This window comes from Giraffa tippelskirchi, chromosome 10 (genome assembly GCF_054371585.1).
Source record: "Giraffa tippelskirchi isolate mGirTip1 chromosome 10, T2T-mGirTip1v1.2.pri, whole genome shotgun sequence".
NCBI classification, from domain to species: Eukaryota; Metazoa; Chordata; class Mammalia; order Artiodactyla; family Giraffidae; genus Giraffa; species Giraffa tippelskirchi.
In genome coordinates, this window is record NC_137284.1 from 9,232,678 (window position 1) to 9,247,176 (window position 14,499).

The 14,499-nt window shown below is 39.7% G+C and overlaps 1 protein-coding gene across 1 annotated transcript in view; it reads right to left on the bottom strand.

Annotated features, from left to right (window-relative positions):
- Positions 1-3,811: 3,811 nt before the first annotated feature.
- The window catches only part of LOC145523073 (solute carrier family 22 member 10-like), a 38,328-nt gene continuing 27,640 nt past the window's right edge, over positions 3,812-14,499 (bottom strand). Inside the window, exons 5-10 of the mRNA XM_081532866.1 lie at positions 11,494-11,617; positions 10,899-11,014; positions 7,799-8,013; positions 6,152-6,260; positions 5,480-5,683; positions 3,812-3,923 (exon numbers count right to left, since the gene is read on the bottom strand). Coding sequence (XP_081388992.1) covers positions 3,863-3,923; positions 5,480-5,683; positions 6,152-6,260; positions 7,799-8,013; positions 10,899-11,014; positions 11,494-11,617 — 829 coding nt within the window. The 3' untranslated portion in view covers positions 3,812-3,862. The remainder of the gene's footprint in view (positions 3,924-5,479; positions 5,684-6,151; positions 6,261-7,798; positions 8,014-10,898; positions 11,015-11,493; positions 11,618-14,499) is intronic.

Here is a 14,499-nt window from a genome sequence, read left to right on the forward strand (position 1 = left end):
GTGTTAGCTCTTCTCTAAATTTTTGGTAGAATTCCGCTGTGAAGCCGTCTTGTCCTGGGTTTTTGTTTGCTGGAAGATTTCTGATTACAGTTTCGATTTCTGTGCTTGTGATGGGTCTGTTAAGATCTTCTATTTCTTCCTGGTTCAGTTTTGGAAAGTTATACTTTTCTAAGAATTTGTCCATTTCTTCCAAGTTGTCCATTTTATTGGCATATAGCTGTTGGTAGTAGTCTCTTATGATCCTTCGTATTTCTGTGGAGTCTGCTGTGATCTCTCCATTTTTGTTTCTAATTTTGTTGATCTGATTCTTCTCCTTTTGTTTCTTGATGAGTCTGGCTAATGGCTTGTCAATTTTGTTTATCTTCTCGAAAAACCAGCTTTTAGTTTTGTTGATTTTTACTATGGTCTCTTTTGTTTCTTTAGCATTTATTTCTGCCCTAATTTTTAAGATTTCTTTCCTTCTACTAACCCTCGGGTTGTTCATTTCTTCCTTCTCTAGTTGCTTTAGGTGTAGAGTTAGGTTATTTATTTGATTTTTTTCTTGTTTCTTGAGGTACGCCTGTATTGCTATGAACCTTCCCCTTAGCATTGCTTTTACAGTGTCCCATAGGTTTTGGGTTGTTGTGCTTTCATTTTCATTCGCTTCTATGCATAATTTTATTTCTTTTTTGATTTCTTCTGTGATTTGTTGGTTATTCAGAAGCGTGTTGTTTAGCCTCCATATGTTGGAATTTTTAATAGTTTTTTTCCTGTAATTGAGGTCTAATCTTACTGCATTGTGGTCAGAGAAGATGACTGGGATGATTTCAATTTTTTTGAATTTACCAAGGCTAGATTTATGGCCCAGGATGTGATCTATCCTGGAGAAAGTTCCATGTGCACTTGAGAAAAAGGTGAAATTGATTGTTTTGGGGTGGAATGTCCTGTAAATATCAATTAAATCTAACTTGTCTATTGTATCATTGAAAGTTTGTGTTTCCTTGATAATTTTCTGTTTAGTTGATCTATCCATGTGTGAGTGGAGTATTAAAGTCTCCCACTATTATTCTGTTATTGTTAGTTTCCCCTTTCATACTTGTTAGCATTTGCCTTCCATATTGTGGTGCTCCCATGTTGGGTGCATATATATTTATAATTGTTATATCTTCTTCTTGGATTGATCTTTTGATCATTATGTAGTGTCCTTCTTTGTCTCTTTTCACAGCCTTTATTTTAAAGTCTATTTTATCTGAAATGAGTATTGCTACTCCTGCTTTCTTTTGGTCTCCATTTGCATGAAATATGTTTTTCCATCCCTTCACTTTCAGTCTGTATGTGTCCCTTGTTTTGAGGTGGGTCTCTTGTAGACAGCATATATAGGGGTCTTGTTTTTGTATCCATTCAGCCAGTCTTTGTCTTTTGGTTGGGGCATTCAACCCATTTACATTTAAGGTAATTATTAATAAGTATGGTCCTGTTGCCATTTACTTTGTTGTTTTGAGTTCGTGTTTAAACATCCTTTCTGTGTTTCCTGTTTAGAAAAGATCCTTTAGCATTTGTTGGTGGTGCTGAATTCCCTCAGCTTTTGCTTGTCTGTAAAGCTTTTGAATTCTCCTTCATATCTGAATGAGATCCTTGCTGGGTACAGTAATCTGGGTTGTAGATTATTCTCTTTCATTACTTTAAGTATGTCCTGCCATTCCCTTCTAGCCTGAAGAGTTTCTATTGAAAGATCAGCTGTTATCCTTATGGGGATCCCCTTGTGTGTTATTTGTTGTTTTTCCCTTGCTGCTTTTAATATTTGTTCTTTGTGTTTGATTTTTGTTAATTTGATTAATATGTGTCTTGGCGTGTTTCACCTTGGGTTTATCCTGTTTGGGACTCTCTGGGTTTCTTGGACTTCTGTGACTATTTCCTTCCCCATTTTAGGGAAATTTTCACTATCATCTCCTTGAGTATTTTTTCATGGCCTTTCCTTTTATCTTCTTCTTCTGGGACTCCTATTTTTAAATTGGATTACTTGGTATTTTGTTATTGAATTGTAGGAGTTACTTTGAATTTTGGATATTAACCCTTTTTGAGATATCCTTGGAAGGAAAGTGATGACCAACCTAGATAGAATATTAAAAACCAGAGATATTACTTTGCCAACAAAGGTCCATCTAGTCAAGGCTATGGCTTTTCAGGTGATCGTGTATGGATGTGAGAGTTGGACTATAAAGAAAGCTGAGCGTCAAAGAATTGATGCTTTTGAACTGTGTTGGAGAAGACTCTTGAGAGTCCCTTGGACTGCAAGGAGATTCAACCAGTCCATCCTAAAGGAGATCAGTCCTGGATGTTCATTGGAAGGACTGATGTTGAAGCTGAAACTCCAATATTTTGGCCACCTGATGCGAAGAGCTGACTCATTGGAAAAGACCCTGATGCTGGGAAAGATGGAGGGCAGGAGGAGAAGGGGACGACAGAGGATGAGATGGCTGGATGGCATCACCAACTCGATGGACATGGGTTTAGGTGGACTCAGGGAGTTGGTGGCCAACAGGGAGGCCTAGCGTGCTGCAGTTCATGGGGTTGCAAAGCGTCGGACACGACTGAGCGACTGAACTGAATTGAACTGAGATATCTAACTTGGCAGTATTTTCAAATCCATACTTTGGATGGATGTAATACTTCACGGCAATAAAAAGGAATGAAATACCAATACAAACAAAAACAGGTATGAATTTCAAGTATAATATACAAAGCAAATGTCAATACAAAAAAAGTATAAATCTGTAATAAACTTACATGATGTTCTAGGAGAAACAAAGTTAATACCTAGTGAAATACACAGTGGAAAATGATTGAAGGCTAAGGGACAATTCTGACTGAGGAATGAGCATGAAAGTAATTTCTGGGTGATGGAATTTAATCTGCCTGTTGATTGGATTGTATTTGACCCTGGTGTATGAATTTATACAAATACACTGAATTTTGACCTTGGGATTGATACTTTTTACCATGTGTAAACTATACCAAAAATAAGGGAACCATAGACAACAGCAACATGAGACAGCACCAGAGCTCACATGGCGTCTCAGAGTCAGACATGACTTCGCGACCAAATAACAATAACAACAGGCCTTCTCAGCCCCTTGTCCTCTGGGCTTGTGATTGGAGTGGCAGCCCTGAAGATCTCTGAATTGCCTTCACGGTCATTCTTCCATGACCTTGAACAATAATAGCTTTGCTTTTGTTGAGATGGCTGATCCATAACAATTTCCTTATCAAGCAGTCACTTGGTCACCCCCTTATAATATTTTAAATTATGTATGCTTACTTTTTAAAAACATGAACATAAAAAATCACAAAGAAAAAGTAATCACTTAAAATTTGACCACTTAAAGTTCACCATTGTTACCATTTCAATGAATGTATCTCCAAAAAGAAAATAATTTTCTATTTGGCAGTGATCTATGACATCAAAAGTATCATGCACTAAGTTTACAAATATATTGGTATCTGCTTCTGGATTTCTTTTGATGTCCAGTTGCATATGCTATACTGTTCTGACTTTTGCAAATTTATTTAGAGTTCATCATATGGTGCTCCTTACATGAACCTGCCATGGTATTCCTCTGTTTCTGAATCATCTTGTCTATTAATAATTTATTGATACATTTGAAAATTTTTTTACTCCTTCCACTCAAAATGGGATTGTTCATGGAATTACATATTCTCATTTATTATATATTTAATTGCCAATTAATGCAATAATTGTAAATGAGATGTATTTTTCAAGTGTATTTTCTTGCCATTTTGTAGATATAAAGGAGATATCTACTCCTGGAGATATTTTTTCTTCTTATTTTTTTCTTCCTCACCAGCAAGACCATGAAGAGTCTTAAAATTTTGTCACTTTTATGTAAGAATCTTTTTCATTTATTTTTCTTGAGAATTTTTGGCTGAAAAACCAAAGGAGAAACAACAAATCAAACAACCAATCAGAAAATTAGAATAGACATTATGAAAGAGAGAAAATAAAAATAAGTTTGGATGCCCTCCTTGTACAAATGCAAACTGATCCCTAACCATTGGCTTCTTTCATTGTTGCTATTGAGTCACAGATTCCTTACCACTGAATCAGTGTGGCTCAGTGATGACTCTGTGGTAAAGAACTCTCCTGCCAGTGCAAGAGACACAGGTTTGATCCCTGGGTCAGAATCCCTGGAGAAGGGAATAGCAGTCCATTCTAATATTCTTGCCTGGGAAATTGCATGGACAGAGGAGCCTCGTGGGCTACAGTCCATGGGGTCCCAAAAGAATTAGACATGACTTAGCGACTAAACAGCACCAACTGTGCAGGCACAAGAAAGCACTTGAAAGTGCCACTCGCACTTGGTCTGTTTGGATTCTCACTTTGCCATTTGGATCTCTGGCCAATGACACCTTTGATAAGTCAAGAACTGGGTTAAAAAGCTAAAGGAATTCCTCACTTGTTATACGTTCAATTGTGTACCTTCCAGAGTATATATATTGAAGTCTTAACCATCTACCTCAGAATATGAAATTATCATATTTGAAATCAGGGTCGTTGCTCATTAATTAAGATGAGGTCAAACTGGAGTAGAAAGAGCCCCTGATCCAATATGATGATGTTCTTATAAAAAGGGGGAACTTGAGACATAGAGGTATGTCAGGGGGATGCGATGTGAAGATTGGAGCTATTTTCCACAACCCAAGGAACTACCAGAATCCAGGAGAGACCTGGAACAGACCCTTATCTAGAGCCTTCAGAGAATGTAGAGTTCTGCCAACAACTTGAGCTCAGACTTTCAGCCTCCTGAAATTTGAGACAGTAAATTTATTTTGCTTAAGTCACTCAGCTTGTCAGATTCCACTGTAGAAGCCCTATGAAACTAAGATAAAATGTTATGTATGCCCTACATAACCTTACATATGCCTTACATATGCCTCACATATGCCTCAGGCCTTACAATGCCTTTTCTAGTTTCTTATTATCCTCAATCTTTGCATAACTTGTGGCAGCAAAACTGACTGAATCTTACAGCCACATGCAAACAAATAACTTTTTTATACCTTTCCACAGAAAGTCCTTAACTAAATGTGATTTTCCTAACAATGTTCCTTCACTGGTCATCCCATTTCTTTCCCCTCTATCCCAAGCTCTTATGGATCTGAGGATCATGATCCCAATAAGAATGTATGTTTCTCATGAGGACAGGTAGGATGTACCATCACAACAGAGCTAATTACCATCACTTCAGCACTAAAACTACCAATGAGAACAGGGCAGAGGGGATCTCTGCAGTCTAGACTAGAACTCACAATGGATGGAAATGACTTTGCCTCTCATGAAGACAATGGCCCAAGATGGGAGTATCCCAGGCAAGGCTCCACCTCCCCAGTGATCTGAGGGACTCATACGGTATGTTGCCTTTCTCACCCACAGGTCCAAAGCACACAGTCCCTCCCAGGGGATGGTAGAAGGTTTACTCACTTATTTTCCACATCCCAGATGGTGTCAGGAATGGGCAGATTTTTGGTTTCAGGTAGGAGAAGAATGAGAAGACCAGCAATGATGGGAAAGGCTCCATAGATGATCCAGGGCAAGGTGGGTAGATACACTACTAGGGTCATCAAGAGGGGAGCCAGGGTTGCCCCACACCTACTAGCTAACATATCTAATCCTGAAAAGTTTGCCCTGAAGGAGTAAATGACATGATGTAGTAATTCAGTAAATATCTGCACATGAAATTTGTGAGATATTATTCTGACTGGGTTATGGAATGCAACAAAACACAATTACTATATTCATGAGCTTGATGATAAACCCTTGTTATTGAGGTTTGCTCCCTGGTTTTCTAGCTGTCTTTGTCAAAGTGTATTGATACATTTTCATCATTTTATATGGAATGTTACACATTGCACCTATAGTAACAAGAGATCCAAAAGATTAATGAGAAGATACATCAAATTACAGCTCAGAACAACACACAGAACAGTCGGGTTTTTCAATTAACTTTGGCTATAGTTGCTATTGGTATATTATTACTATTACAAATGATTAATTTATAACTTAAAGATCTTATTGTGTTCATTCCTGAAATAAGCATCAGTTAAATGGGAAAGTCATACTTTGGATCCTGGCAGAGCATCCATAAACCCTTACCTGAGGAGAGTGGGGATGAGTTCAAGAGAGTGGACAGAAAGAGCAGACACAGTGGCAGCAACACAGCCAATTCCCACACTTGCCAAAGCCACACGCAGGGTCTGCATTTCTGGAGACAGGAAGACCAGCAACACTAAGAAATCTGGGCTGGGGGAATTGGCATCCACCAAATTTACTCCGGAAAAAAAGAAAACTATGGTTTATTGATAGGTTTGAAATATACCATAGAGTATATATATCTACATATGTTGATAAACTGAGAAATGTAACATCATCAATATATGTGGTAAAATTACACAAAGCTATCTGGATTAATTGCAACAAATCCATCTGCATATCCGAGATTTACAAGAAAAGAAAAAGGAAACAGTGTGGCAGAAATTTGCTTTCAGTAATTTTGTCCAGTATTTGCAATATTCTTATTGTTGAAGTTAAGACTGTAATATGGACAATTACTGAGTCTAATGTTCAGCTTCTATCTTGAGAAGTTTACTTTACAATTAAAGTGCAGGTTTTAAAGTGACCAGTCATCCTGGTTTTTCTGGGAATTTGAAGGTTTTGATAATGTGAGATTTTCACTGATAAAATCAGAAAAGTCCCAGGTAAACACAAATGAGTCAAGCAACCTAGTGGAGATACAGCATTGCCATGGGGTAAGTATGACACCAGAAAGTAACAGGACAGTACTGCTCTATTAGTAGACAGGCTGAGGAGAAGCTATATCTACATCAATGTTAGACATGAAGAACCTAAAATCAAAGCCTCTAGTTGGGAAAAATTGTCAGAATTAGGGAACAATTAAGAAAATTTAGGGGAATATGTTTTTTGCATAGTATAAAAAGAAATGTAATTATAACTGGATAATATTGGAAAGAACTCCGTGGTAAAGCAGTATTATTAATGCATTATTGAGGATATTCTGAGGAGCAATAAAAATACCTATCTGTAATGCTGTGAGTCACATTCCTACATTGGAGATGGTGAAGCAAATTGCCCACTAAGTTTCTCCTAATTATTACATATCATCATTCTATTAACTTATAAAGTAATCTGATAGGGAATTGGCAAGGATTTTTCTCAGCTTCAATTCTTGTTTCTACTGTACCCTCCTTCCCCACCTGAAAAAGAGAATTCTTTTTTCATTTCCTGGGAGACTTTCTTAAGCAAGAACTATAGTCATAGTGACTTAAGCTCACAGTCATATGTGTATACATAGAAATGGGGAAGGAGACCAATCATCAAAGCTGGTAATGAAGAGCCCAAATAGAGGGAGTGACCATAGTATGTTCTCACGTGGGATATAATTGCAAGGCCCCATCCCTCTCTACTTGTTATTTAATGTGTGAATGGGAAAACCACAAATGAATGATTGCTGTCCTAGAGAGACTACCTGGAATAAATGGGACCATTTTCCAGACATTTCCACTATGTGATGAAAGTAAATATATGTTTGAGCTGCCCCTTACTGACCTTTAGCTCTTTTCTCAAAAACTTATTAGCAGAATTTCTCATCAGTTTGGTTTGGAGGAATACTTAGCCTTTCATTAGGACCTCTTTTTACTCCTGACTTCAGACAAGTATAACCAAACAAAACTTGAAGAATGAGAAAAAGACCCTTCCTTCCCCCAAAGTCCAGTCTTCTCTCACCTTGGGGCACAAATGTGTTGACCAAAATGGAAATTCCCACCAGGAACATGAGAAACATCTGGGTTGGTCGACGGCCTATGTAATTCAGTGGTAAAACGGCAAGACTTCGTACTGAGACAGTGAGAGCTCCAAAGATTACCTGGAACAGGAAAATATTGCTCCCAAAGTTCTGTAGATTCATAAAGATGCCAAAATAGGGTATTGTGATTACAAATCTGTAGTGAAATAAAAAAGAAGACATAAGCCATAAGACTTAGAGCAAAGGTACTATAATTGATGATTATATTCACCCAGACAGCCAATGATCAATGTTAAATAATAAAGGCCCTATCTGACTTGCATAATTCTTCATATTAAGGTGAAAAGTCACCATAAAAATTACATGGCTGTATATGAAAACAGCACTTTTTCTGACATTCTTTTGTCTGACTTATTAAACACAAATATGACAGTAACAGGAAACATAATGTGACTCAGTCTCCAAACAGGATGGTATATAATATTTGACAACAGAAGCATTAATAGTAAAACTTAGAAATTAAGGAAATAATTTCTTTTTGAGGGTTGTCTATGTACTGTGAGTCCTCCCTCTCCTCACCCAATCCCAATACTGCAAAGAATTTCTATTTTCTCAACTAGTGGTTGAAGCTGGAAAATACTGTCTGTGTCCCCTTGACAGCATAGTGTCCTGGGGATTAACACAGTTCTAGGAAATTTAAAGTTCATTCCTGATTTTTTAGGGCTAAGAGACAGTGTAAGAATACAGGAAAGCAAACATACACCAACAGTAACATCAGAAATGGAATCAAAGTATCTCACTTCAGATTTTACCCGGAAAACATTTAAAGGAAAGAAGCCCACTTTAATGACCTACTATACCTAGAGAGAGCTAGACTTAGTACAACTGCTGCTGCTGCTAAGTTGATTCAGTCGTGTCCAACTCTGTCACCCCATAGACGGCAGCCCACCAAGCTCCCCCGTCCCTGGGATTCTCCAGGCAAGAATACTGGAGTGGGTTGCCATTTCCTTCTCCAATGCATTAAAGTGGAAAGTGAAAATTGAAAGTGAAGTCACTCAGTCATGTCCAACTCTTAGCGACCCCATGGACCGCAGCCTACCAGACTCCTCCGTCCATGGGATTTTCCAGGTAAGAGTACTGGAGTGGGTTGCCAGTGCCTTCTCATAAACTTAACCATTAAAATAGAAGAAACATCACAGATCACAGTATTCCAAGAAAGGTGTCTGATGACTGTCATCTTTACTTTTTCCTTCCACTCTGATTGTCTAGGATTCATAAACACAAGTCTATGTCCTAGTGAATGTGGAAAAGTTGAAAATGCATGTGCTGTGGACTTAGTCGCTCAGTCGTGTCTGACTCTTTGCGACCCCATGGACTATATAGCCCACCAGGCTCCTCTATCCTGGGGATTCTCCAGGCAAGAACACTGGAGAGGGTTGCCATGCTCTCCTCCAGGGGATCTTCCCAACCCAGATCTCCCACATTGCAGGTGGATTCTTTACCGTCTGAGCCACCAGGGAAGCCCTCCCCCCCAAAAGGGAGGCACCAATTTCCATGTGAGTATTATTTGGTGTGTTTTCCTCATCTTCTATCTCCCAATCAGTGCCTCCTTCTCATTCTTCATTATGAAAAAACACAATGAAGTTAAATGCAGAAATGGCTACTAGGATATGCTTGGGAAGAGATCAATTACAAAATGCAATAGTCACTTACTTAAGCTTGTCAGTGGGTCTATGTTGTCCTATATGCTTCTTGTGCATGAGCATTCAATATTCAAAAATTAAGAATTATATTTAAAATTTCTCCTCCTGACTCTACCAAAGTAAGTACTTATATCCCCTCAAGAGACAATGACCAAGATTTCTGTACAGAAGCCCTTGTTCTAACACACAAATAAAATGTATCCAAATTGGAAACCAATAAAAGCCCACCAACATTGAAGTACATAAAGAAATTGTAGTGTATTCATCTAATGAAAACTGAAGCACTAGGGAGGAGAACCACCTAATGTTACATGCAGCAGAATGGGTGAATCTTCAGGAATGAGCATAAGAAAAGGGGGCCTGTCACAGAATCCTCTTATCATTTACATTATATGAAGGTCAAGATCAGGCAAGACTCTTCTGCAATGAAAGAGATCAGAGTAGTTGGATAGGCGAGGCCACTGAGGAGAGAACAAGAATGAGGCAGTGATGGAGGTGGTGGTGTTTATTATTGTACAGAATAAGTGAGGAGAATCCTGGGGTATCAGGATTTTCCTGCTTTGATATAGAGGTTGCTACAGATTTACATATTGAAGTATTCATTGATCTGTATATATTCATAATATCTTCATGTATCTATTGGCAAAAATTGCTTCAATTAAAATTTAAAGAAAAAATAAACCTCCAAATCCACACTGTGACAGAAATTCTCAATGTAAACCTTCACTGAGGAGACTGACAGAGTGATATAACCAACTTTACTTCATGTACTAATTTCCTTGGCAGTATTATTTGGTGTGTTTTTCTCATCTTTTATCTTCAAATCAGTGCCTCCCTCTCACAACACTGTTGTAATTAATGAAATAGTTTCATGTCCCCACTCTTTGAATGTTGTTGCTATGTAAAGCTATGTTTTATCCAGTAGTCCTGTATGGATATGAGAGTTGGATCATAAAGAAGACTGACTGTCAGAGAATTGATGCTTTCAAACTGTGGTGCTGGAGAAGACGCTTGAGAGTTCCTTGGACAGCAAGGAGATCAAATCAGTCGATAATAAAGGAAATCAGTCCCAAATATTCATTGGAAGGACTACTGCTGAAGCTGAAGCTCCAATATTTTGGCCAGCTGATGTGAAGAGCCAGCTTGTTTGAAAAGACTCCGATTTTGGAAAAGATTGAAAGCAAAAGGACAAGGGGGCTGCATAGGATGAGATGGTTAGATAACATCACCAACTCAGTGGACATGAGTTTAAGCAAATCCCAGGAGATAGTGGAGGACAGAGGAACCTGGTATGCTATAGTCACTGGGGTCACAAAGAGTTGGACATGACTTAGCAACTGAACAACAGCAACAACCACATGCATTCTGTAAAGCCCACCTCACAAAGGAGAGAAGACAGATCCTTTTACGCAGGTTGGGTGTGCGGAAGAAGTCAAACACAGTAGGCTTGGTCTGTGCTGCCTCCAGCTCCTCCTGCATGATCGCTTTCAAGCCCTTCAACAACAACAAACACATATCACTTGCTGACATAGTGCCAGGTATTGTGATGAACACTGGTACCCAATAGGATAGGAGAGATACATTCCCTTTCTTTGTCGTACAACAGAATACACATGCAATCACATGTGTGAAAGTGACATGAAGGAGGATGTAGAGAGTTAAGGGAGACTCCAGGAAATTACACAGCAGCAATGATTTTTTTTAAATGAGGCCATGGTGAAGGGAAGTGGGCAGGGTATCCATGAGAGCACATAGGCTGCAGGTTCAAATCAGATGAACTAAAAGAAGAAGTCTTGTACAGTGTTCAAAGCTCATTTTATAAGAAATGAGCATGAAAGACCAGGAAACTGAGCTTTCATTCTCAACTAGATGGCCTTGTTAGAAAAGTAGTTTGTCTATCTCAATAAGGAGGAGGCAGGTATTAGTTCATGACTTCCCTCCAACCCAATAACCACCTTCCCTTTCCAGCTTACCTCCATACTCAAGATTTCTTCAGCATTCTTTATTCCATTTCTGTGTGCAACTTTTTTAAGTTCCTTTAAGCCCTCATCTGGTTTACTGGTGACAATCAGCCACCGTGAAGATTCCACCAGCCACCTGATGAAAGAAGAGCAGACAGGTATAGTCAACCCTTCTTTGCTTATTTGCTATATGATTATTGACAACATGTTTTATGTCTTCCGCCTACTATCCAGTATTTCAACTAGACATTCATGTTGTGTTAAACTAATTCTAGGAAAATATGAGAGTGATAACTCCATGCCAGGATGACAGACTTGGAGACAAATTGCCTTTTTCCTTATTCAGCAGGAGTTTTTCCTAGAAGTTAATGAAGGTTAAACTGGAGAGTGCCTCACATACATAATTCCCTCTCAAAGCTTGACATGGGATCTAGCAACTTTGTGCACATAATATGTATTCTTTTTAAAAAAATGCCCAAGGCTTCCCTAGTATCTCAGTGGTAAACAATCCACCTGCCAATGCAGGTGACCTGGGTTTAATCCCTGTTCTGGGAAGATCCTACATGCCGGGGAACAACTAAGCTCATGCACCAAAACTATTGAGCTTGTGCTCTAGACCCCAGAAACCACAACTGCTGAAGCCTGTGTGCTCCAGATCTCCTGCTCCACAACAAGAGAAACCACCCCAGTGAGAACCCATGCCCTACAATGAAGAGTAGCCCCTGCTGGTTGCAACTAGAGAAAAGTCCATGTAGCAATGAGGACCCAGCATAGCAAAAATAAATAAACAAATAAAATTAAAAATAAAAGAAGCCCCAGTTATGTATGGTAGAGGTCAACAAATATTTTATTTTTTTAATTAGTTTATTTATCTGTTTTTTAACTTTACAGTATTGTATCTGTTTTGCCATACATTGACATGAATCCACCATGGGTGTACATGTTTTCCCCTTCCAGAACCCCCCTCCCACCTCCCTACCGATCCCATTCCTCTGGGTCATCCCGGTGCACCAGCCCCGAGTGCCCTGTATCTTGCATCAAAACTGGACTGGCAATTGGTTTCACATATGATAATTTACATGCTTCCATGCCATTCTCCCATATCATCCCTCCCTCGCCCTCTCCCATAGAGTCCATAATACTGTTCTATTTATCTGTGTCTCTTTTGATGTCTCACATACAGTGTTATCTTTACCGATTAACTATATACCATATATATGTGTTAGTATACTGTATTGGTGTTTTTCTTTCTGGCTTACTTCACTCTGTATAATAGGCTCCAATTTCATCCACCTCATTAGAACTGATTCAAATGTATTCTTTTTAATGGCTGAGTAATATTCCATTGTGTATATGTACCACAGCTTATTTTAAATACTCCTTCCACTACTGACAATGCTGATATCTAACTACACATGTGAGTCACATATTTACATGTGCCTCAATTTTCTCATCAGTAAAATGAGAACAGGAGGCCTAGCTACCTTTTATGGTTGTTATGAGGATAGAGTGACTGGGCACATGATTCTGACATGGATTACCCTGTCCCCTCTCTATGAACTCATCTCACTGTTAAATCTATAGTCATCTTTCTATGATCTACTAAATCTGATTCTTCCTAGAATGGTTTTAAGTGCAGGAATGAATTTATCCATTTAAAAACTGTTTGTTGGGGTTTTCCAAGGTGATAGGGGAGTGGGTGGACATGGAGTGCATCTCTCTCCACAGATGCATCAGGAATACCTCTGCAGATGCAAAAGTTCTCACAGAACACTGGCTGAACACTATTAGCAGGAGACCTTGATCACCAGAAAGGACCATATGGAGCCACACATAACTGGGTAAGATGAAAGAAAGAAGGGAGAAGGAGGAGAAGAGCAAACAGGACCATACCTACACCCCAGGGTGGGGTAGCTGAAGGAAAGGAGAGATTCCCACATCCAGGGAAATCAGTTGGGACAGAAGGGAAGAATTTGAGGCTGTCAGAAAAGGATGAACCAGCTGATCTGTGACAGTCTGGATAGAGTGAGAACCACACAGACAATCTGTGCCACAGTCCTACATATCCTAGACTGGAATGCATGTTCATGGGTATGCAGGGGGTCTAGGAGCTGGAGCCTGGGAATTGGACAGCAAACCCAGGTGAGGACTGCTATTGGCTGGGGGAGACGTCTTAAGGGAATAAGAGGGAGAAAATCTACAACAGGGAATGCCTTTGGAGGAAAGTTGGACTGCCATGGAAGCAGGGTCCTACTACTGAGTCACATGCAGGGAGTAGAGTCACCACTGTAGCTTCTCTCTCCCCACACACCAGCCTGGGCCAGCTAATAATAGACAAGAACCAGCCATGGCTGCCCCTTGCCTGCCTGCCTCTGGAGGTTAGGAAAAGCAACCAACAGAGCCTTATCTCTTGCATCCATGGCCACTGGCTTCCCTGTACACCGGGCACCACCAGCTTCCCTCAACTCAAGCAGCCATGCCACATCCATGCCTGGTCCCCACTGCAGCAGACCCAAGTCTTCCAGGGCAGACTTAGGAGCAGGCTCCTGTGAGTGGCCCATATGCAGAGCTGGCAATAAAATCACAAGTGAGCACCAGGAGCAGGGCAATTAAGTAAGAGGATCAAAAACCTTTTCATCAGATGCTCAAGCTGCAGATTAAATACTCAACATCAACTAAAGACTCTGCATCTATGGAATATATGAGAGTATAAGGAATGCTCCCACAAAAGAAAATGCTCTAGCTCTGGCAGCTGTGGATATTGATGGCAAGCACACATGGGAGGAAGGCCAGATTAGAGTCTCAGCTGTCCTCACAGGGTCCACAGCAAGTCTGGAGATTAGCCCTCCCCAGCATTGGGGAGTCTCTTGTGAAAGCGGTGGTGGGCTATGGCTCATGGTGGGGCAAAGGACATCAATGGCTGAGACCCTAGGAAAACATTTGTTATTGTTTTTGTGTTTTGATTTTTTCCATTATCACTGGGTTGGGAAGATCTCCTGGAGAAGGAAATGGCAACCC